The sequence below is a fragment of the Miniopterus natalensis genome, chromosome 17 (genome assembly GCF_054644295.1).
Source record: "Miniopterus natalensis isolate mMinNat1 chromosome 17, mMinNat1.hap1, whole genome shotgun sequence".
Taxonomy (NCBI): Eukaryota; Metazoa; Chordata; class Mammalia; order Chiroptera; family Miniopteridae; genus Miniopterus; species Miniopterus natalensis.
The window spans coordinates 15,941,517-15,966,327 of record NC_142097.1 but is presented as its reverse complement, the minus strand read 5'-3'; the positions used below and the strand labels follow the sequence as shown (position 1 = coordinate 15,966,327).

The 24,811-nt window shown below is 36.7% G+C and overlaps 1 protein-coding gene across 2 annotated transcripts in view; it reads right to left on the bottom strand.

Moving 5' to 3' along the window:
- Positions 1–24,811, bottom strand: part of SSH2 (slingshot protein phosphatase 2) — a 207,831-nt gene that overhangs the window by 147,094 nt on the left and 35,926 nt on the right. Inside the window, exon 2 of one of the 2 annotated variants that reach the window (XM_016201957.2) lies at positions 494–574. The exons of the other annotated variant lie outside the window; for it this stretch is intronic. Coding sequence (XP_016057443.2) covers positions 494–574 — 81 coding nt within the window. The remainder of the gene's footprint in view (positions 1–493; positions 575–24,811) is intronic. 2 annotated transcript variants of the gene reach the window in all.

The window sequence follows — 24,811 nt, the reverse complement described above, 5'->3', positions numbered from 1 at the left end:
AGTTCTACATATAAGATGATCTAGCTGATTCTTCAGCCCAGTAATTATACTACTATTTGGCTTAACATTATCAACAGCCAGGATGTATTAGGTCTATATATGTGGGGAATAAAGGTGCAGTGGCAGCAGCAATACTCAGCAGTTATCACAGGGCAAAAAATACTACCGACCATTAAAAAAATGATAAATAAAAGGACCCCCCCCCCCCACACACACACAATCATACTCTCTATTGAGGGAGATTGACTCAAGGTTCCAGGTACAACATTTTTCTTTTTTTTATAGATATGTTATGAGGGGAGATTATTATTCATACAAATATACCATACTATTTGTATATACACTCATTGTAAGTCACTTATTTGCCTTCCCAAACTATTTGTCTGAGTGAGGCAAAATAGATGAAATAATAGGCACTATCTCAGTTGCATTTAAAAGTCAAAAAGCTTTCATTCGGTCACCAAAGACTGTATAAAATCATATACCTACGTACATTGGAATCACTAAAGATTTCTGATTCTTCACATTCACAGCAAAGAAATGCTGCTGATTCACTGTCTTCCAAATGAGAGCTCTGTAATACAAATAAGATTGTTTCAGAGATCCAGACGAATGGGGCAGCACGCATGGTGGAAAAAGCCAGCAGAAATAACCGATTCAGTGTTAGCTCATAGATGAGAAGCTGCAAATCTGATTAGCAATCACTATTTTGGAAAGAAAAAGCCAACATGGTTAGCTCATTGATTGTTTAGGTGATTGGAAAGTTGACTGAGTATGTTTGATTAGCGGAAGCATTTCTGTGGTTTCCAATTTAGGCAATGGGATGTTCTTCTTCTGTAAAGATGGTACTACTAACTCTTCATAGTATGTACTCTGGACTCTTCTCATTATGGGTAGGACTGTGTTAATTTATCCTCATATTCAAAGGTACATATTCGATATCACTGTTTAGAGACAGGCTTTAAACTATAACATAGTACACGATTGGGGGATCTAACCACTAGTTTCATTAACCCTCTGCTAACAAGTGTTTATAAGAAGAGCCAAAAGACATGCCCTATTCAAGTCTTCCTGACAGATGCCAAAAAACAATTTAAAACCTTTTTTTCACTCTCCAATCTCGTTTTCAAAATATTTCTAGACGACTGATAGGGAAAACAGGACAATGGAATGAAACAACTAGCTGGTAAAACAAGAGTATTTTTCCCTTATGGCTAACACCATAAAAAAGAGAAGTGAAAAAGCTCCAACTGTGACCTAGTAAGTTCCATTCAAATGCTTGCTGTTTAGGTAACAGCTGCAAGAAACCTAGCTATCCCTACATAGAAATGTAGATGCTTATGTCATCAAAATTTCTCACTACCACATGATTCAGCAATCCCACTTCTGGGTATAAATCCAAAAGCATTGAAATCAGGATCTCAAAGAGGTATCTGCACTCCCATATTCATTGCAGCATTTTTCACAAGAGCCAATATATGGAAACAACCCAAGTGCCTATTGACAGACAAACGAATAAAGAAAATGTGGTATATACATACAATGAAATGTTATTCAGCCTAAAAAAAAAGGAAATCCTGCCATATATGAGAACATAGATGATCCCAGAGGAAATTATGCTAAGTGAAATTATTAAGACAGTCACAGAAGGCAAATACTGCATGATTCCATTTATTGAAGGTATTCAAAATAATCAAACTCATAGCAGCAGAATAGAATGGTGGTTTCAGGGGTTGAGGGGGAGGAGGAAAAGGGCAGTTGTTGTTTAATGGGTATAAAGTTTCAGTTATGCAAGGTGAGTAAGATCTAGAGATCTGCTGTACAACATAGTCCCTACTGTTAACAATACTCTATTGTACACTTAAAATTTTTGTTAAGATAGATTTCATGTTAAATGTTCTTACCACAAAACAAACAAAAAACTCCAAACGGGCACAAGGAAACTTTGGGAGGTGATAGATATGCTTATTATCTCGATTATAGTGATGGCTCCACAGGTGTATGCATATATCCAAATTCATCAAATTGAATACATTAACTATGTACATTTTCTTGTATATCATTTATATCTCAATAAGCTGTTAAACAAAAAACAAAAACTCACTACCAGTGGCTGAAACTTAATCATCTATAACTGCTCTATGGCTATCCTAGTTGACTTCTACTTTGATTTTTCAAAGCTGGGTCTGTGTTTCAACCTGCAGAATACTTGTAGATGTTAAGAGGGTGAGAGTACAAATAAACTTAAATGAAAGAAAGTAAAGCTCAGAGTTACTGTTTCTGGTAATTGTCTTCTGCTGGTTTATTTCCTTATTAATTTTTTTCTGACTGTGATCCTTTGTTTACCTTTGGTTTTTCCTTTTTACAACCAAGTCTCATCTTCCATTATCCCTCTCCTTTTCCTCTTTTAGAAAATAAACAGAAACAACCAAGTATTTAAAATCACTTTTTAAATCTTGAAAATGCATAATCTCTATTCTTCACTCTCTTGTATTTTGGTGGGGTAGAAATAAGAACATTTACTCTCCATTTGTCTTTTTTTTAAATAAGTCTAGAAAATACTTGACTTCTAAAAGTCACATTATAAAAGCTAAATGCTTAATAAATAACAAAATATTTGAAGGAGTTATAAGGTAGGAATCAAAGCTGCTTTCAATTCTCCCAAATTCTCATGTCATAAATGATAACATAGATAATATTAAGCAGATCAAGAGATTTGTCATTGCCACAGCATATACAAACTGAAAAGAGAGAAAAGTACAAGTAATCCAAATTACACTAGTTAAGATTTTAAAGTTTTCGTTCTTACAAATATTTCATGTTTACACTAGCTTTTTTGAAAATGACTTTTCAAGAAAGAGGTCCTGTAATGACACTTGCATTCTTACAGTTATTTTCAGACTTTATTGCATAAGTAGTCATTGAAATTCAATTAATTAATATACAAGGTATCAATGTAAGTGTGCTGGTTGCATTAAAAATAATTGCTCCTCTGTCCACCATCTGCCATTTGTTGGTTTTACCTATAGTAGTAGTAGCTGTGTTCTTTCTGATCCAAGCTGTTTAAGAGTTACAGCTGGTCCTACTTCACTGGATCATTTGATGTTAATGTTCAGAGGACTCTAGACAATTTTTAAGAATTTAAAAATAAAAATAAAATAAAATAATTGCTTCATGGTGTAAGTATTTACTTGCAACTAATACTTAATTCTAAATTAAATTCTAAGAATCCTAATGGAAGACAAAGGATATTTTAAGATCTTTCCTCTGCCTTCTGAGGCACTTGGTGATTCCAGTTCCTGAGTTGTTCCAGGTTCTGCAGAGTGAACTGTCTTGCTTATGATTATAAAGGGCTTATTCCAAGAATATTTAAGAATTCTATTAATATAACTTAGCATATTATTAAGTCAATTAGCATATTATTGAGAAAAACTATAAGATTACCTAAATAGATGCTAAAAGGTATTTGATATGTAAAAATTTATGACAGAGATCTTAACCTAGACAGAATCAGGACAACTTGTGGGAGGACCTCTCATACCCTATGTCCTCACCAAAGCTCTACAGGAAGAGCTCTGTTTACAACAGAGCTCCATGGCTGTAACAGTCGCTCCCCTTAACATCCTTTTGCCCTCTGTAAAGGGGTTTTCTGCTTCTTCTTGTGGAGTGTGTACACATGGCTTGCCATGTCTGCACCTGCAGGAATGAAATCCTTTCTCTGCCCCCACCCCCACCCCACCAATAAATCCTTTTTAGTGTAGGAACACCTAGTTGACTCTTGTTTTATGGTCAACAGATAAAATTAACAGTCATTTTGGGGTTCAAACATTTTTAGTAAGCTAGGAATAGGTGGGCTTTTATATACAGTACTTCTCAGGTTGGTGGAGTCTTACCTCAGCCTGGTCTTGTCTGAATTTCATATTGTGGAAGGCACTCCAATGTTTGTTCTAGCACGAGGATGGTGATCATCCTGTTTGTAGCACAGATATCAATTCCCTTTTCTTTCTCTTCCTTCTTTTTGACCCTCTCTCCCTCCCTTTTTCATGTCCCTTCAGCCATTGCAGTAGAAACTTTGAAGAGAATTAAGTTAAATTCATATTCTTGCATTGGAAGTACCAAGCACAAATCTTAACTAAACTAAACTGAGTTCACATTCTGGTCCTGCCACTTACTAGCCATGTGATTTTGAACACATGACCTAATCTCTCTGAGCTCAATTTCCTCACCCATGAAAATGGGCACGACCATAGCATCTATACAATAGGGTCATTGGGAAGACTGTATGAGAGATAATATAAGAAAAGCACCTAGTTCCTGTGACTTTTTGTAGCTGCCAATAAAAAAAAGAGAAAGAAAAGTACTTAGCATGACTTAGCTACTGATATTTTTACTACTACTGGTTTCTAACAACAACAACAACAATAATAAATGTTATTATAGTAATAATAATCTCCTTCCTACATGTGAAAGAATTGCACATTTGGGTTAAATTCTCTTTCAAAGAAATTTTGCCATGTAGGGAAGCTTTGCTTCTATAAAATTATAAGTTTTTCACTTCCAAATAGAGATGAATTAGTATTCCCTATATAACCCTGAAGTACTGAGCTTACAGTGAGTCATCCATTATCATTTATAGTACTCCTACTATTTACTAAGCACTTTTTGGGGGGCTGAATTAGTTACAGTAAAACTCCAAACCAAAGGGAAAGATAACTGAACAGGTTCCAAAAATAGTATTTTGTTTTTGCTTTTTATGGATATCCAAAACTCACAAGTATAAGGATATGGCTCTGTGGCCAAGTATGCCCCTTTGACCAAGTATTGTTTGGAGAAAAATATAGCCTAAGGTTGTTGGTAAGGAAAGCACATCCATATATAACAAGAAGTTTCAAGAACAGCTTCTAAGCAACAATTACAGTAATAAAACATTGCAATCTTTATATGGAATATATGGTGCAAGGACTCATGTACTAAGACGGATGTTTTGAAAAGTGTTAAAATCTAACTTGTGCAGTTACCTAACAATTTGCAAGCAGAAGTCTTAAGAAATAATCCCACAAGACTCAAAACCTGTTGTTACTGTTAAGTCTCTTTTATTCTATTCTTGTTTTAGGTTATGTGATTTTAAGAAAGTGAGTATTGAATTCCTTTCGTCTTTCCTCTTTCCTCTGTCTTTTCTGTCTACGACCTTTTTGGGGAGTTCTAACTAAGTGAATACATTGTAGTTGTTCTTAAGCCAGAGATTTTGAAAATGTACTGTTAGACATCAAACAATAAAATGCATGTGTACCCTAAAGCCTGATCACCACTCTGTGACTAAGATCTTTTAACCCTTTAAAGGCAAAGACAAGAAGTAGGTCTTATTTATTCAGACATTTAAGTGTAACTGGATTGACAAAGCAATTTCATAGGCTAAGGATGGCCTACCTGAGAAAACTCTCTGCAGTCCCTAACTTGAAGTGACATATTTTAAAACCATTATTTCTTTTTAAAATTGATACATCCCCATGACTTATATTTTTTATAACTCTAAGTTTGTACCTTTTGACTCCCTTTACCCATTTTGCCCACCCCTGACCCCTGGCAACCATTAATCTGTCTCTGTATCTATGAGCTTAGTAAAAAGTTATTTCAATATATATGCACATGGTAAATAAGATTCAGAAGGTGCCAAAGAGTATTTAATTTTTCTTTCCATCCTTGTCCCCTGCCTCCCAGTTCTCTACAATCCCATTCCCAGAAGTAATTACTATGCCAGTTTCTTGAATATCTTTTCAGAGATATTTTGTGTACATAAAGCATTACATGTGTATCTTTCTCTAAAATATATAATAGAAGTACTTCATACCACACCTGTTTTCCTGTCATTGCCTTTTAAACAATATCTTTGTTTCACTATTTAAAAATTTTTAAATTGTGGTAAAATAACATAAAATGTACCATCTTAACCATTTTCAAGTGCAGTGTTTATTAGTGTTAAGTATATTCACATTGTTTTTCAACCAATCTTCAGAACTTTTTCATTTTGCAAAACTAAAACTCTCAAACCTGTTAAAAACTCCTAGTTTCCCCTCCCACAGTCCCTGGCAACCATTATTCTACTTTGTGTTTCTATGAGTTTGATTAGATACCTCATTATATACTATATAAATGGAATCATATAGTATTTGTCTTTTTGTGACTGGCTTTTTTCACTTTGTATAATGTCTTCAAGGTTCACCCATGTTGTAGCACGAGTAAAATTTCCTTCCCTTTTAAGACTGAATAGTATTCCACTGTATGTATATACTACATTTTGTTCATCCATTTACTTGTTAATGGACATTTATTTCACTATTTTCTATTACTGCGTAATATTCTATTGTATAGATGTCCCACAATTCAGTTAATGAGTCTCCTATTAATAAATTCAGGTTATTTCCCAGCCAGTGCGGCTCAGTGGTTGAGCATCAAGCCATGAACCAAGAGGTCCCCGGTTCAATTCCCGGTCAGTGGTTGAGCATCAAGCCGTGAACCAAGAGGTCCCAGGTTCGATTCCTGGTCAGGGCACATGCCCGGGTTGCAGGCTCGATCCCCAGTAGGGGGCGCACAGGAGGCAGCCAATCAATGTCTCTCATCGATGTTTCTACCTCTCTCTCCCTCTCCCTTCCTCTCTCTCTAGAATCAATAAAAACATATTTTAAATAAATAAATAAATAAATTCAGGTTACTTGTAATTGTATTCACTTTCTAATTTGCTGTAACAAATTAGCATAAACTTGATGGCTTAAACAACACAAATTTATTATAGTTCTAGAAATCAGGAGTCCTAAAATCAGTGGTGGCAGACACTTGTTTCTTCTGGAAGCTTTATGGGAGTATTATGTACTGAATCATATCCCTTCAGTCAAAATTTTATGTTGAAGTCCTAATTCTTACTACCACATAATGTGGCTGTATCTGGAGATGTGGTCTTTAAAGAGGTAGCTAAGTTAAAATGAGGTTATTAGGGTGGACCCTAATCCAATTTGACTGGTGTCCTTATCATAGGAGGAGATCAGGACACACACATACAAAGGAAAGACAATGTAAAGACAGGGAAGACAGTTATCTACAAGCCAAGAATAGAGGCTCAGAAAAAAAATCAACCCTTCGAACACCTTGACCTCTGACTTCTAGCCTCCAGAACTGTAAAAAAATAAATTTCTGTGGTTTAAGCCACCAGTCTATGGTACTTATTATGGCACCCCTAACAAACTATACAGGGAGAATAATTTCCTTGCCTTTTCCAGCATCTAGAGGCTACCGTGTTCCTTGGCTTGCATTCAACAAATGTTCAGTGAGTAAGTGACTTAGTATTAGCTGTTTCAATTCTTCCTCATTGCCAATAACAATAACACATATTGAAGATGAGTTATAATCTTTGTGTATAGGTATGGTTAAGACACCAACAGTCTTCATTATCCTAAACACATGATGTTTGTCCTTTAATTAGTCATAGTAGCAACAGCTACTGAAGAGCCAATTGTTACATGAGACACTGCCTTCCTTGGGCTCCAAGTCAACATGGAGGCTTTATGCCAAAAGAGCATCTTTATTTCTCAGGGCTACTTAGCAAGTCAGCTTGTCAGTGGCTGAAGCAGCGCAGGTATTCATGCCACAGTACTCCTTAACTCTGACTTGCAATTATCCCATTTCACCTGCAAAAGTACTGCTGCTCTCCACTCTTTGCATGTAACACACAGCTGTTTTATGGAATCACAGGTTTGTTTCTTCACTCACTACTCCCTTCAGAAAGAACATAATCTCTTAATCCAAATCTTTTTTTAAAATTAAATTTATTCGGGTTCCTTTGGTTAATAACATTATGTTTCAGGTGCACAATTCCATAATACATCATCTATATGTTACATTTTACGCTCACCACTCAGAGTTTAGTCTCCTTCCAATATCACATTTTTAACTCCCTTTACCCTCTTCACCCTCCCCACAACCCCCTTCCCCTCTGGTAGCCACCATACTGTCCTCTGTGTCTGTGAGTCTGTTCGTTTGTTGCTTTCTGTTTTATATCTCACATATGAGCGAAATCATATGATTCTTGTCCATTTCCACCTGGTTTATTTAACTTAGTATGATATTCCCAAGATCCATCGATGTTGTCGCAAATGGCAATATTTCACCATTTTTTATGGCTGTGTAGTGTTCCACTGAATGGCTACTATTAATAGGACAAAAAATAACAAGTGTTGGAGAGTATGTAGGAAAAGAAGACCCTTGTCCACTGCTTGTGGGAATGTAAGTTGGTGCAGCCTCTATGCGAAACAGTACAGAGATTGCTCCCAAATTAAGAGAACTAACATATAACCCAGTGGTTCCTTTTCTGTGTATCCAACCCAAAATTTTGAAAACACTTATTCATAAAGATGTATATACCCCTATGTTCACTGCAGCATTATTCACAATAGCCAAGACATGGAAACAACCTAAGTGTCCTTCTCAATCTAAATCTTATCCATCCTTGAAAGCACTAATCAAATCCCAGAATTTCAGGAAGCTTCAAAATGATGACTTCAGTCTCACTGACTTCCCTCTCTTCTGACCCTTCAGGTCAGGGGTTGGCAAACTATAGCCTATTTTTATACGACCAGCAAGCTAAGAATGGTTTTCACTTTTTAAAAATGTTTTTATTACCTGGCTGGGAGTGGCTCAGTGGTTGAGCATCAACCTAGGGTCCAAGAGGTTACAGTTCAATTCCCAGTCAGGGCACATGTCCGGGTTGCGGGCTGCAGCCGATCAACGACTCTCTCGTCATTGATGTTTCTACCTCTCTCTCTCCCTTCCTCTCTCTGAAATCAATAAAGATATATATATTTTTTAAAAAGATGTTTTTATTGATTTTAGAGAGAGAGGAAGGAGAGGGAAAGAGAGAAGCATCAAGGAGAGAAATAAACATCAATTGGCTGCCCCCTGCACACCCAGAATCAACCAGCTCCCTCTCAGTGCGTGAGGCAGTTTTCACAGGAGTGTTAAGAAAAAAAAAGACAAAGAAGAATATGCAACACAGCCCGTTTGTGGCCTCTAAGCCTAAAATATTTACTATGAGGTTTTTAACAGAAAAAGCTTGCTGATCCCTGTCCTAGACAGCACACACAATTCAGCCTAATGATATCTTGCTTAGAACTGTTTATAATCTTTGGATATATCATAGTCTATCTCCCATGGTAAATTCCCTCTGTTGTCTACCATCAGTCATTTCTCACCTCTCATCTACCAGCCCTACCAATGAAGCTGAAAATGTCATATACCTATCTTTTCTGCCTCCTTGAAGGCCAACACAGTCATATATCCTAATCCTGGTCAACAAGACCAGAGGGCAAGTCTGCCATGGACTAGTGGGAAAGATTTTTCACCTTGATAAAGGAGAATTGAGAAAACTGCCCTTTCTCTGCCTTTGGATGCAGGGGTGCAAAGATATACTGTCTACAGCTGAGACAACCATTTTGTAATCTTGAAAGGAAAGGCCCAAGGACACAAGGCAACATGCTAAGGATAACAATGCAGAAAAGATGAAAGAATCCGAACCTTGATAACTGCCATTGAGCCACTGCCTTTCCTCTGGGCTTCTTATGTTAGAAATGTCACAGTTTACCCTACTTTTTTTTTTTTAGTTTACCCTACTTTTAATGTGGCATTTTGGTACTTTCAATGGAAAGACTTCTAAGTCCCTTAAACAGATTTTATGTACATGGAGAACAGGGCTGCAAATGTTAAAATCCAATCATTTTTTGAGTAATGACTCTGGATAAAACTTATCACCCACTGAGTCTGAAAAGATTCCTGAGCGTACAAAAGCAACTGAGGAGGTCAGCTTTTATGAAAATAACTGATGGGCAGTTACCATAATCAGAGCATTTAACATTTGTTATCTCATTTAATACAAAAAAACCCCAGTGAAGTTACACACTCATTCATTAAATATAAGCGGCAAAGCGAGAATTTTAACTCAAGACTCTTAGATAACAATATTCACACTCTTCCACTACACCACCCCCTCCTGTTCTAATTAATTAATTGTAATGAACAGTGAGAAGATTTAGAGGGTCCCTCCTGCCCCGTTTTATTGAGGTATAACTGACATATTTGTATTTGTTTAGGGTATATAACATAATGATTAAATATATGAATATTTTACGGATTTAGAGGTTCTGCTTTTAATTATTTGAATGTTCACTTATGATAGTATCAGGTCCTCTACAAAAGCCACATTACTTGTAATAGCAAATTCACACCCTCACACAGAGACACTTTGACATATATATATATATAAAATGTTTTTATTGATTTCAGAGAGAGGAAGGGGGGGAGAGAGAGAGAGAAACATCAACGATGAGAGACAGTCATTGATAGGCTGCCTCCTGCACACCCCCTACTGGGGATGGAGCCAGCAGCCCAGGCATGTGCCCTGACAGGGAGTCAAACCATGACCTCCTGGTTCATGGGTCGATGCTCAACCACTGAGCCATGCTAGCTGGGCTTGAATACATATATATTTAAGTCCACCAAACTCTGTCATCTCCTTGGAAATTTTGGGTTTTTTTTCCCCCTTCTCTTTCTCTGATAGAACCATCTGTCCTTCAAGGGCATGTTTCTGAACTAGGAGAAAAATCCCTAAGCAGTGATTCTCAAAGTGACCACCAACAGCAGCATCACCTGGAAACATTTTAGAAATGCAAATTCGTAGGCTCAACCGTTAGGTCTCCCATATCAGAAAATCTGGGGATAGGGCCTAGAAATGCACTTTTAACAAGACCTCCAGGTGATTCTGATACATATTAAAGTTTGAGAGCTACTAGTCTGAAGTATTTGCCTCTGTAGATAGCACTTAAATCACTGCTTTAGAACCAGAATGATGGAATCATATCGCTCCCAAACTAGTTCTTGATAGCAAAACCAACAACGGGAAATTGGTGCATTGCCAGTGAGATGTAAAAGCAGTCATTCATATGCACAGGTTATTCAAATTACATATAGGAGCATTTATGTATTTAATAAATGCCTGCATAGGATTCTACAAAGTAATCATCCACAGAAGAACAAACTGATAAAAAGGAATGAACAAGTTTATAAACATGGAAAAGCGAAGAAGCCGATGGTGGATGCTCAGCCTCATTGAAAGCTCACAAAAAGAATAAGAATAAAATAGCAGAGACTCAGAACTTCTAGATCTGGAATCTCGAGAGACAAAAGAAATCTTTGGATTTATGTCTCTAGTTGCTAATTAAAGTGGCTCTAAGTTGATATACAATCCATAAAGAAACTAGTTTGTCTCAATTTAGGCAAACGAAATACTCTATTATTTTTCATTTTTGGTTAGGCTTCTGCTAATAACAAGTTAGCTACTTACCTTCCCTCCTGTTCTGTGTAGGAGTTTTTAAAAAAATCAGTTCTGTCAACTTCATGAGCTAGCAGCAGGTTAGCCAAACAAGAAGGTGCAGAAAAGCTTAATTCCATGTGTGCTGAAAGCATACAATTCTTGTTGACACCATCTATTTAGTAAGTCATCCTACATATTATCTTTATGGTCTTTAAAACCTTAGAATTCTAATTCTTTATTTCCCTCTTTAGACCAATGTATGAGAGCTATCTGTGGTTTAAACACAATCATCAATTACCCCCAACCTCTGCCACACAAACACCTTTAAAATTTTTCTGTGTAGCTTGATTTGGAACTTAGGCTACGAAAGTGAATTGGAGTGGGGGGGGGAGTGAATTGGGTTTTAGAGATACTAATGTGTATACCATGTAATATGACCACTGTATGCTTCTGTAGAGTGTGCAAAGAGGTGAAGCTCTGCTATTCCTTTGGGGAATGCAGGTTTGAAGAGCAAAGACAAGGCTATTTTAGAGAAACTAGGGGAAATCAGAAAACAAGAGGAATTTGCAGACAAGAAGACACTGAGCAAGAAAGAGAAAAGCCTCTCTTGGACAGCTGTCGCGGGATGTGTGCCAGGAAAGAAAGGCAAGTGCAGAAAGATTGCTGTAACCGAGATAGAATCCTGAGACATTACCAAGTCAGGTTTCAGATGATTGTGAAAAGAACAGTTTTTACTTAGAACCAAGGATTAGGCCTATTTCCCAGTAAATAAAGAGTTGATTCCTTCTTCAATAAATATAAGAACTGAGAGATTTACCTCTAGTACTAGAAGAGGAATCTAGGTTGATTAACAAGGAAGGCAAGAGATACTTAAAATTAAAGACTAACATAGCATGCTGACCACAAGATCTCCTCACATTGCAGAAAGGTCATTTTTGTATTCTAATTGATTAACTGGACTATGATGAAAGAAGCTTCCCAGAGCAAAGACAAGGCTATTTTAGAGAAACTAGGGGAATTCAGAAAACAAGAGGAATCTGAAGATAAGAAGACCCTGAGCAAGACAGAGGAAAGCCTCTCTTGGACAACTGAAGAAACTAAAAGGTTGTGAACCTCAGGTATAATCTTTCAAGGAAATTCACTCCCTATTCTCTGGAGAAATAGTCACATCAACCATGAAGACTATCAGAGGGGAACAGCACCTGAACACCTCTCCAGAGCTCTCCTTCCCTGCTCCAAATCAACATGTGCTAAAAAAATCACATTCAGTTTTGGGGGTGGTAGAGGTAGGGCCTACCCCTCAGGATCCTTGAATTCATAAAACTGTTGAAAGGTGAGAGGAGCCCAATTACAAAATCTGCCCACTTCTGCCTTTTTCTCCCTAGTCACCCACATTTCATGGACCCATACAATAGTGAGACGGTAAACTCCTTGGGGGAAACTCTTATGCAGATAGAAGACAAGGTGATCACATAAAATTCAGTTTCCAACAAAGTGTTTTAAGAAGGGTCCCTATCAAATATTAGTCATGGGCCTTTGGAGTCCTCTCCACTTCCCTCAATGGGGGAGAGACAGACACACTTTTCAGCCCCTCTCACCCAGCATCATAGAAAATTACCTAGAAAAGTGGGACTTTATGGAGGGCTAATAGCAGCCCAGAGCTGACTATAAGTTGAGCAATGTCAGGAAATGAACAAAAGGATGAGAGTGGAAGTATCTCAAAAGATTCCAGACATAAAATAGTAATGCCCCAGAGCCAGAGAACAGAGGAGCAAGAGTCTAGGGAGAGGAACTGATCAAAGAAAGGGAGCATTTCTCTAGGTTTAGTATCCATTTTAGAAAAAGGATTTTGGAGATGAATTCAGAAATTTCTTCAAGGGCCAGAGATTCCAAGGGGGTGGTCAATACCAAGGGGTCTTATCTCTTAAACCACAATTGGAAAACATCATAAAAACCACTGTGGTGAGAAACTCCCAAAAGCTAAAGTAGTGTAGGGGTTTCAGTGACAAAGGAAAGCCTCCTTCAACCAAGAAAATGTTGGTTGTCCCAAATCCGAGCCAACCATGCCTTAAAGAGGAGATTGCTGTGAGTAAAATTGAGGTCGGGTTCCAGGACCAACCACAGGTGTGTCCCCTTGCAATGCTCCTTGACTCAGTTAGGTTGGCTTCTAAGGTCTCATAGTCCCATCTCCAGAGTTTTTCCACTAGAGCCATGGCAGCTTTTCAGGCACTGTGTATCCTATGAAGGCCAAAGGGAAACACCTTGGGTCCCTAAGCTTAAGGCCAAAGGAAAGAGCCAGAACAAGGATTTAGCCACAACTGACAAGAGCCAAGACACTAGACCAGAGACTCAAAAGAGGAGAGCATCAAGGAGGGGTGCAGAATCAGGGAACTCAGAAGGGAAGAGTCATCCTGCCCAGGCCAAGGGCTTAGCAGAAACCCTTGTGAACAATATCCTCTGATTACTGCCACAGAAAGGAGTTCCTCTGAAAAGCAACTTATAGAAAAAGATAAGTTACTTTTGACTGTGGCTTTTTCTCAAGAACAGAGACAAAGTGCAGGAAGGTCTCCTGCAGAAATCAAAGTCCACATCAGCCTCTGCAAAGAGGCAGGCCCAGTAAAACCAGAGCCCTTTTCATGAACAGCAGGTATATATACTAAGCATAAAAGTTATGATAGCTATTGTCCTGATTCTAGAGAAAAACCTGGAGCTTATACATGGACTTTTTGCATGGGACATTGCTCAGCACAAGGAAGAACTCCAGGACCAGGCAGCACCCCTAAGCAAAGCAAAGTGACAAGTGCAATGTCCTATAGACGTTGGTCAGGTTCTGAGAGTCAGAGTTGTCTGAGCCTGATCAGGATTGTCAGAAACCAGGATATTCCAGCAGAAAAATCTCCTCCGAGGAGGATAATTTCTCTAAAAGAAAGTGTTCATTCCATGAACAGAAAAATCTTAGCTCTCATGCTAACATATCCTCTAAAAGGGAGGATCTCTGTTTTTCATAACCGAGGAAATTCTTTCCAAACATACTAGTTTCTTCTAACTGGGGAAACAACAATAACAACAACAAACCAGGAAAGCCTTCGACTTGGGAGTTGTCCTAAGACCATTTTGTTATTCTCATTATCCTCACTGTCTAGATGGAGAACAAATATTGGTATGAGAATAATATTGGTATTCTTGGTTGGTAACTAAACCATGTGAATCTTAGAAAATTATTGTTTAAAATACCATAATTTACTCTTATCCCTTTGCCACAATAAAATAATTCCATTAAAAAGGGAACCATCCCATCAGGAAATGCAGTGGAACCCTACACCCTCCAGAAACTTTAAATCTGGACCATATTTTCTCTAAGTCCTCAGCTCAGTGTTATTAGCTCATGTGAATTTGTCAAAGGAAGGTGGTTAGAAAGATTCAAAATGAAATTCACTCTACTATAGCTGTTACATTCTCATTGGGAACTAAAAAACAAAAACCTTCACTACCAAACCCTCAATTTTTAGGCCCAATTTGGGTAGAAATCAGACTACACAGTGTCACACTACACAGTGTCAGACTTCCTCTGATTAAAAGTCTCTAATTTCAAATTTCTGAAGCAATGTCCTTTCTTCTCTAAACCTCAAATAACTTCAAACTGAGATGAATGGATAAACCCCTCTTGTGTTTTGAAGCTCTGAATTGCCTGCTTAAAGCATAAGAAACAGTTTCATATTTTGACAAAAAGGTCACTTGTGGTTAGGACTCATAAAACTCCCTCCTCATAATTTACATCTAGCGAAGTAATAGCCCCAGTTTCCTCAATTCCAAACAATCAAATGAAGAAAGCTACTTTTTAACCTTTGTAGTGAAGCAGTTTTTCAGGTTTCTGTGTATGCTTTAGCATTTGAGTTTGAGTGACAAATTTCCTTAACTATTTCCTACTTACTCCTAAATCTATAATGAGCCTGGTAATTTTGAGAACAAATAAAGAAGCATTGCCATTTCTAGTACTACAGAATTTTACGAAGGAAGTTATCACTTCCTTTGAAATTTTGAAAGTTGTGGTATTTTGGGGGGGAACGTGTAGTTAGATTATCATATTTGATCAGTGGGCAGATAGGAATCTCAAAAGGCACACAGCGTATTTATGCTCTCCCAGCAAACCACAGTTTTTGAAAGTCCCCCCCAAATTCAGTAATCAACTAGCTTTTACTAATTTTTTCAAACCTCAGGCTGAGAACAATTAATGGCTTGTGAAATCAATTTAGTGGCTTGCAGCAACATAGTTTTATTTTTTAACTGAATAGAATAGAAAATATCAGAGTACACTGCATGAAGGAAGAGGAAGAATTGTTTCATGAAACTTCTGTTTTTGACATGTACGTGTGTGCAGGAGCACTTACACAAGCATATCAGGTCATAATGTAAAAGGTACATCTTACTGTGGATCTCAGTCACAAGATTTGAAAGTCACTCCTCTAGACTACAGGTTGCATGAGGAAAGAGATCAAATGTACTTAACTCACTTATTAATGTATATACTCAGCAACCAAACACAGTACCTGGCAATTATAACAGGCACTCAATAAATATTTGTTGGCTGACTATTCAATATGCATTCTTACATTATTAATATTATGCTCCATAAATCAAAATTTGGATTGAATTCAAGTAATTACAAAATATATTTTATAAAAGCACTAAAAAAATAACATTTGATCAGTAAGTTTAACAATTCCTCCCTTGTTTGCCCTCTGACTGATGTGCTAAACAAATGCTATATCCTAGCAGGAAATAACAGAAGGCAAGGCCTTGGGAACTGACAAACTAAATGATCACCCCCAAAATATATCATATGATCTTACTTTGTACATAGTGTGATATAATATGCACAGACTTTGTAGGAAAAGCACAGAATTGAGAATCAGAAAACATAGTTACGACTAACGGCTAAATGACCTTGGCAAATTGTTTTAACCTCTCTGAGAGCCTATTTCCTCATTTGGGAAGATCAGTTGTGACAGCCATATAAATGGTCACCAAACCAAGTAATAGGTGTACTTCTAGGATAAAATATAGGAGAACATCTTTGCGGCACTGGGTTAGAAAAGTGTTTCTTTAATGACACAAAAACACAAAACATAAAAGAAAAAAATTATAAAATGGATTTCAACAAAATTAAAAACTTTTCCACTTTGAGCCCTGGCCAGTGTGGCTCAGTGGGTTGGGCATCTTCCCTTGCACCAAAAGGTTGCCAGTTCAGCCAGGGCACATGTTATGGTTGCAGGCCCAAGGTAGGGGGCATGCAGGGAGCAGCCAATCAATGACTCTCTCTCATCATTGATGTTTTTCTTTCTCTCTCCCACTCCCTTTCTCTCTCTGAAATCAATAAAAACATTTAAAAAAAGAACCAAGATGCTTAAAAAAAAATTAAGCCACAGACTGGGAGAAATATTTGCAAAATATGCCTGACAAAGTACTTGTATACAGAATATATAAAGAATTCTTACAACTAAATAAGAAGACAAACATCTTAATAAAAAAAAAAATAGGCAAAAGACTTCAACAGATCCTTCACCAAGAAAAGACACAGCAAATAAGCACATGAAAAGATGCTAGCCAGGTACCATTTACTGATGGGAAGATAAAAAAAACTGATAAAGTTCAGATCATGATATAACATTAAAGGATAAAAAAATACCTTCTGAATTTTTCCCAAATTGTAAACTACTAATACAGTGAACTCCTTACAGGAAAGGACAATGTCTTCATATAAGAGGAACCTAATAAATGTTTAAACTTAGTGCATTGTGAATGAGTTTAAAATCATGATGCTATTTAACTAATTATTTACAGCTGCAGAGCAGTATTTAGGATGGTAGCAAGTTGAATAAATGAACTTCCTTAGAATTACGTAAATGAGTTTAACTATTTATGGAAGCGAATTTCAACTGGTGTGCCACAAGAATTTTTAAAACATGCAATACCTGACTATTTAGTCAAGGACACTGACCTCTTTTCCCTTAGATGGTCAAATTTTAAAAATGACAACAATAACAATAGCTGTACTGTATGAATGAATCAAAATTATACCTATTTTCTTTTGGTCAAGCCGCAGAATTTTAGTAATAAGTTTATGAGTTCATGAGATGAAAAAGGTTGAAAATCACTTATCTACGGCAATAAGAAAATAATTTAAATTGCTAAATAAGAGTTATCAGTGATCACTGAAAAGTAACTATTACTAAAGGTAATAATTTAGCATTTTCACTGCCATTTTTACTTACATAAAGAAAAATACCTCATTTAGTGACAGATTAGAATTTCTGGTCAGCTAAGTATGACCTCTTTTTCTTTCCAGGTTTAATTTTTAAGGTTGGACCCTTGGATCATATCCCAACTTTATGTCTAAATTAAATAAAACTATACCTTCCCTTTGGCCAGGCAATTCTATTTCTAGAAACTTATTGTAATTTTATGAAATGACATTTTTCTGTTATTCACTGCAGCATTTATTATAATAACAAAAGCCTGGAGATTGGTTAGTTAATTAATTATGGCACACATCTATGCAATGGAATCCTATCTAGGAATAATAAAAACGGGAGCTTTTATGTACTAATACGGAATATTCCTAAGTTAGACTAAGTGGGGAGGGGGAGCAAGGTACAGAATATTGTGTACATTGCTATGCCATTAGTGTAATAGAGGGAAAAGACACACACACACACACACGCTTGTCTAAGCATAGAGTACTTCTAGAAAGAGACACAGAAAAATAATAACATTCACTGTATGTGAAGAGAAGAACTGGATGTCCATGGGACAGAAGTAGGAAGACTTTTCACTATATGTATACCCTTGATTAAGTTTTTGAATTTTGAATTTTATGAAATTTAAAAATAGACTTAAAAATCAAATAATAACAATGAAAGAATTTACTTAGCTTTTTAACAGTAGGCAAGCCCAAGGGAAAAAACAAAACAGATTTGATTAAACTCTGACATGTGAGTGAGAATAATGACAGGTGTCACAGAGGCACCTATCTAGGCCTGCGTGAGCTCCTTTGGAGATCTGAAATACTGGTATCACTAACCCAAAATCTGTATGTGTCATCATTCAGACACTGAATCAGCAAATTGCCAGAATTCCCATGCTTTCATTATCCACTTGATCAACAAAAATAACAGTTTTCTCCTTAAAGTAATATCAAGACTTTCTGAAGTTGTGAGATTTCCTTAAGCATTTCTGAAACTTCTCACATGAGAAGGGAAGCAAAATATGGAATTTTAGGAATGAAACTCTGGCTAACAGGGTTATGGGGCATCTGAGAAGTCACGGGATAGGTCTGACTCTCAGAGGGAAGGCTGCATTTTTAAAAAAATTTCCAACATCTGCTATTAAAATTAGTTCTGCACAAATGCTTGCAGATGCAGAGCAGCTGGCAATCCTGCCTGCGTTTTTCCCTTTGGTGGATTATAAGCAAGTCATTGAAGTAGGGCTGTTGAACTTCCCATTTTATCCAGTGTTTTTAGAGAGCTGACAAATTTATGTTCTGGAGCACTGAATCCGGAATGCTAATATCTTACTAAACACTGATTAAAGCTTGAGATATTCATAGTGGAATTGAAAACTTACCTCTATCTCTCAAGAAACAAGTTTTGAAAATATACTCTCTTGCAGCCATTTGTAAGCAAATCCTTTTCATGTCAGTGTGGAATAGAGATATATTATTCTATCTACATTAGTGTTTTCTGACTCATTTGATTTTTAAAAAGAAATAAAAAAATAAATATGTCCTACTTCATTAGTTAATCAAAACTGTAAAATAAAACAAAACACAATTTTTATCCTTCAGAATAGCAAAGATAAGAGACTACAAATGCTTCCAAAGCTACTAAGAAAAGAGAAAGAGGAACTCTCACATACCAATGGCTGGGAGTGTAAAATGATAAAAGTTTCCTGAATAGTAATATAACACTGTATCAAAGAATTATGAAAATGTTCACATCTTGGATTTAGTAAAGTCCATAATTTATCTTAAAGAAATAATCAGAGATGTATATAAAGATTTATGTACAAAAATTCCCTACAGAATTTATATTGCAACCCCAAATGTCCAACAATAGGTAAACTATAGCATATTGAAATGAACAACTCAGTAAAACATAGGGTAACTCTTATTTAAGCTAAGTCCTTCAATAATCCTGATTCATTTTTAAAAACAGGAAAACAGTGATGAAAAGCAGTGTTAAACATGCTTGCTTTTTGGCTTTCAAAGTTATGAAGGGTAAAATGATTTCTTTTAAAATATGTACATGTTGGTTTTCGACTAATTCCAGCTCTCAGTCTTGGAAACTGAGAGTTTACAGCTTTAAGTTTGTTTTAGTATCTCACAATAGGAATTGGTGACTATTAGTACCCACTGGATATAACTGCACAATACAACATTAGCATGAAGTCTTGGCTCCTATCCAAGAAACAACACAATAGCAACAATAAAAATCAGTGTGTGTTCCTGTGCCTAGAGCCTACATTAAAAAAGGACAAGCCCTGCCCATGTGGCTCAGTTGGTTGGGCATTGTCCCCTGCACCAAAAGGTTGCCAGTTCAATTCTTGGTCAGGCCACATGCTTGGGTTTTGGGCTCAATTCCCAGTAGGGGGTGCAGGAGGCAGCCAATCAGTGTATCGTTCTCACATCAATGTTTCTCTCTTTCTCTCCCTCACTCTTCCTCTCTCTCAACATCAATAAAAAATCTTGAAAAAAAGAAAAAGGACAAATCCACTCCTACCCCCCCAAAAAAGTTTAATGATGTTTACATAAGGTTAGGTGAATATAGGAACAACTAATGAAGGTAGAGGGGCCAGTGCTCTCTAAACATGGTTATATGGAGCACAGAGGGGTTATAGTGGCAGGTGAAAATTCTTGTTAGCCTAAAAGGTAATTTTTGGCATACTAAGGTACAGGTAGTAAGACTCTGAAATACTCCATGTTTGAAGAAATAATTTAAATAATGAGTTTTGGAGCTTCAGGAGTAACAAAACAAGCAAGCAAGACAACATGCAAGCAAAACAAAACAGCCATACTTACTAATGGGTTACCTTAAAAAAACAAACAAACAAGAGAAGTGGAATTGGGTAGGATGGCTTTTAATATAATTTTTAAAATAAAGAGGCTTTAAAATGTATAACTGGCTCAAAAGCCTCTAAAGAAAAATGTGGAACAAACACATGAGCACAAGAAATAGAAAAACAAAACAAAACAAAAGGCATGTATCTAGAAGTTGAACTTTATCATCATTACCTACCAAGGCAAACATCAATCAGCTTCCATTAGTATAGGACATGCAACCTGAATAGAGCAAATTTAAAATAACTGGAAATTCCAATCCAAGAGAAGGTTCTCCCCACCCCACACTTGACATTGTTTTTACAGAGGTTATTGACAAGAACACAAATTGACTGAAGGAAAAATGCATCAGAGATTTTATATTTGGCCCAATTTCTTCCACTTTCTACATCTGCACTCCCTTAAAAGATAAGCATTCATAAGAATGGCAGATTTCCAGGAAAGTTTATGAATATGCTAAAAAACCCATATATTTAATTAAAAGTAGTTTTCAGATTAACACTTTTAACTAAAAAAAATATAACAGTTGGGCTTGTTTTATTTATTGCCTTTACGGGGGTGAGAAAAGAGAACAGAGATGCAGAAGAATTCTTTGTGATAGTCAGATAACGTCTAACTGGGTCAGAAAATTAAGTTAATTAGAATGTTGCAGAATCTCAAAAGACAAGGTCTCAAGCCCTCTTTTCTCTCTCTAAACCCTCCTTCCTAAATGATCTCATTATTCACATAACTTAAATATCAAGTATTCACTGATGATTCCCAAATGTGTATCCCTAGTCCAAAGCCTCCTCTCTAAGCCCCAGACTAATATACACAACTATTTGTTATCTCCACTGGAGGTTTCACAGTCATTTGTAAACTCCATATCCCAACTCCCTCCTCCTCCCCCAAATCTGCCTTGGCCTAGTATTCCTTATCTCAGAAAATGGTGCAAACATACACCTCAGCTGCTCCAGTCAGAAAGCTGGCGTCATCTTGACTTATCCCGCTTTGCCTCAGCCTTCTATCCCACTTATCAGTAAGCCCTGCAGGTTCAACCTCAAACCTACCCAATTCGTGTCTCACTTGCAAGAGTCTCCCTACTGGCCTGCCTGTTTCCATCCTCATCTCCTACAATCTGTTCTCCACAAAGCAGTCAAAGACTTCTTCTGAGAACAGAAATATGGTTCCCCTTCAATGGTTTCTCCATTCCTCTTGGAAAAAAAAGTCCAAACTTCTTACTATGATCTATAAAGCATTACATGATCTAGCCCCTGCCGCCTTCTCTAGGTTCCTCATTCTGCCCCACTGCATGTTGATCCAGTCACACTGGCCTTCCTTCAAATTCTTAAATATGCCAAACTCCCTCCACCTCAGGGCCTTTGCACATGCTATTCTCTTTGCTTCAACTACTCTTCTCCTTGTTTTCCTAAGGCTGGCTCCTATTCATTCTTCAAACCTCACTAAGTATCAATTCTGCAGGGAGGCCTTTCCTAAACTCCAATCTAAGCACTACTCCCTTGTTTCAGTCATAGAACAATTTGTAATTAAAAATTTGTGTACATGCTTAATTCTACCTTCACCACTATATAGAGTAAGCTTCATGAGAGAAGAAACTATACCTGCTATATTCATCAATGTATACTTATTGTGTAGCATATGTGACACATAGCAGATACTCAATACATAGTTTTTTAATTAATAAGTTAATGAATAAAAATTTTTAAAAAGCAATTGAAGTAATGTATGGAAAGAACAGATCAAGAAATCTGGGTAAAAACTACCATACCACATTACTCAGTATTCAAATTTCTTTCAGATTTCTACTATAGTATTCTATATTAAGTAATGAATTACTGGTCATAAGTGTCATTGAAGATATATGCAAAAGAATATGAGATAAAATCTAATTGTATCCTACTGAATATATTATGCTGTAACTACAGCTAGTACACTTAAATTAATCGTACAATATGATACTTGTGATCTCAAAATTATCTGAGCTACATATATTATGAATAGACAGAAAAAATAAGCTCAAAGCAGCAAGTGAACAACTGAAAAAGTCTGGTTCAAGATTGGATGATTTTTTTTATGTCAATCATAGGAAATCTTAAATATAGCATTTGATGTTCTTATTTTTCATAATTATGCCAAACGTACAAATTGGTGGCTAAATTACATGATTTTCCACTGAATCTCATGTCTGTACATAATATTTTTAAAAATATGTCCACAAGTATATAGTTTTAAAATTCCATGGTGAAAAAAAAGTCTAACTAAAATAGTGCGGTAGGACTGGGGGAAAGCGGGGGGGGTGGAGGGGTTGAAAGTGGGGAAAAAAGAGGACATCTATAATACTTTCAACAATAAAGATAAATTTTTAAAATAGCCTAACTAAAATATGATAACCATATTTTCAAAAAAAGATCAGAATACATATTGAGAAATATTTAAAACTAAGAATATTAAAAATCCATAATTATTATCATTTTTCCATATTACAGATAAGAGTACAGAGACTCAGTTAAATAATTTATCCAAGGTAAGTATAAGAGGTAGAATCGGTATTCAAAAACTAGGCTTGTGCTGTTTCCACTTTGTTACAATGCTCCTCTGCTATTCATTTTTTCATTCACTCCAATATTAATTGAATTTCTACTAGTTGCTATTGTGATTAAATGGATATTAGAAAGGAAATTATAACTGTCTTTAAAGCTCATAAAACTTCCAGAATCAAACTAAACCTACAGAGAGAGAGAGAGACAGAGAGAGAAAGAGAGAGAGAGACTACTTGAAACAAAGAGGATCAACTGTTTGTCTTTTTGTTAGATCTGCTCAAACAGCATGTGACATCCATTTGAAACCTCTGGCCCATGAGAAAGTCATCAAAACAAGTTGCATTGTTTCCAAGTCCTAGTCAAGGCTCATGAAAATTAAGCTAGTGAAAGCAATGCGATAAATATAATGTTGGATGTTCTAAATTTTGACACCTAAACACGTAAGAGAATAGAATGTTAAAAATGAAGGATGTTGTCTGGCTGGTGTGGCATCAACCTATGATCCAGGAGATTCAGTTTCGATTTCCGGTCAGGGTACATGCCCCGGTGGTGGGCTTCATTCCCAGTAGGGGGTGTGCAGGAGGCAGCCGATCAATGACTTTCTCATCATTGATGTTTCTATCTCTCTCTCTCCCTCTCCCTTCCTCTCTCTCTCTAAAAATCAATTTAAGATCTTTTAAAAAGAAAAGAAAATGAAAGATGTTTCAAAACAATGCTTCTAAATACATAATTTGTTCCTGAGAATCAAAAAATAAAATGCACATCTATGAAACCACAAATACATTCAAGATAATGAACATATCCATCAACACCAAAAGTTTCCTCATACACCATTGTAATCTTTTTTTTTACTGCCACTTTCAGCATGCCCTCCTTGAGACAACCACAAGTCAACTTTGTGTCACTATAATAGATTTGCATTTTCTGAAATTTTACATAGATGGAATAATACAGTATGTACTCATTTTTGTTCAGCTTCTGCTATTCAGCATGATTATTTTATTTTAGTTTAGTTTTTAAATATATTTTTATTGATTTCAGAGAGAGGAAAGGAGAAGGAGAGAGAGAGATAGAAACATCAATGATGAGAGAGTCATTGGTTGAGCCCGCAACCCTGACCGGGAATTGAACCCCGATCGCCTGGATCCCAGGTCGACGCTCAGCCGCTGAGCCACGCCCGGCCGGGGCCAGCATAATTATTTTAATACTAATCCATGTTTTGTAGATATCAGTAGTTCATTCCTTTAAAATTTTTCTGACTAGTATTCCCTCATATAGATGTACCACAGCCTATTTGTACATTCATCCATTAATGAACATTTGGATTGTTTCCAGTTTGGGGTTATTACCAATAAGGCTGTTATAAACATTTTCTTTAAAAATAAATAAATAAAATGCAAACAAAGTGAAAAAACCACACTTAATATATTTGTGCATACTTCTATGATAAAATACCTTCTATTTATCCATTTGTTCATTCATTCATTCATCCATCCATCCATCTCTGTCCATTATCCCTCTGACTAGCTGGCCATCAAACTCATTGAGTGCCTGCCTCACAGAGCACTCTGCTCAACAGTACATAAAGAGGAATCAAATGTGGGTTCCACTCTTTTTTTCTTGATTTTAGATGGAGAGGGAGAGGGAAACATAGATAGGCTGCTTCCTGCATGTCTCCTACCAGGGATCAAGCCTGAAGCCCAGGCATGTGTCCTGACTGGAATTGAACTGGCAACCTTTCGGTGCATGGGATGATGCCACACCAACTGAGCCACACCAGCCACGGCTGTGTCCTGACCTTAT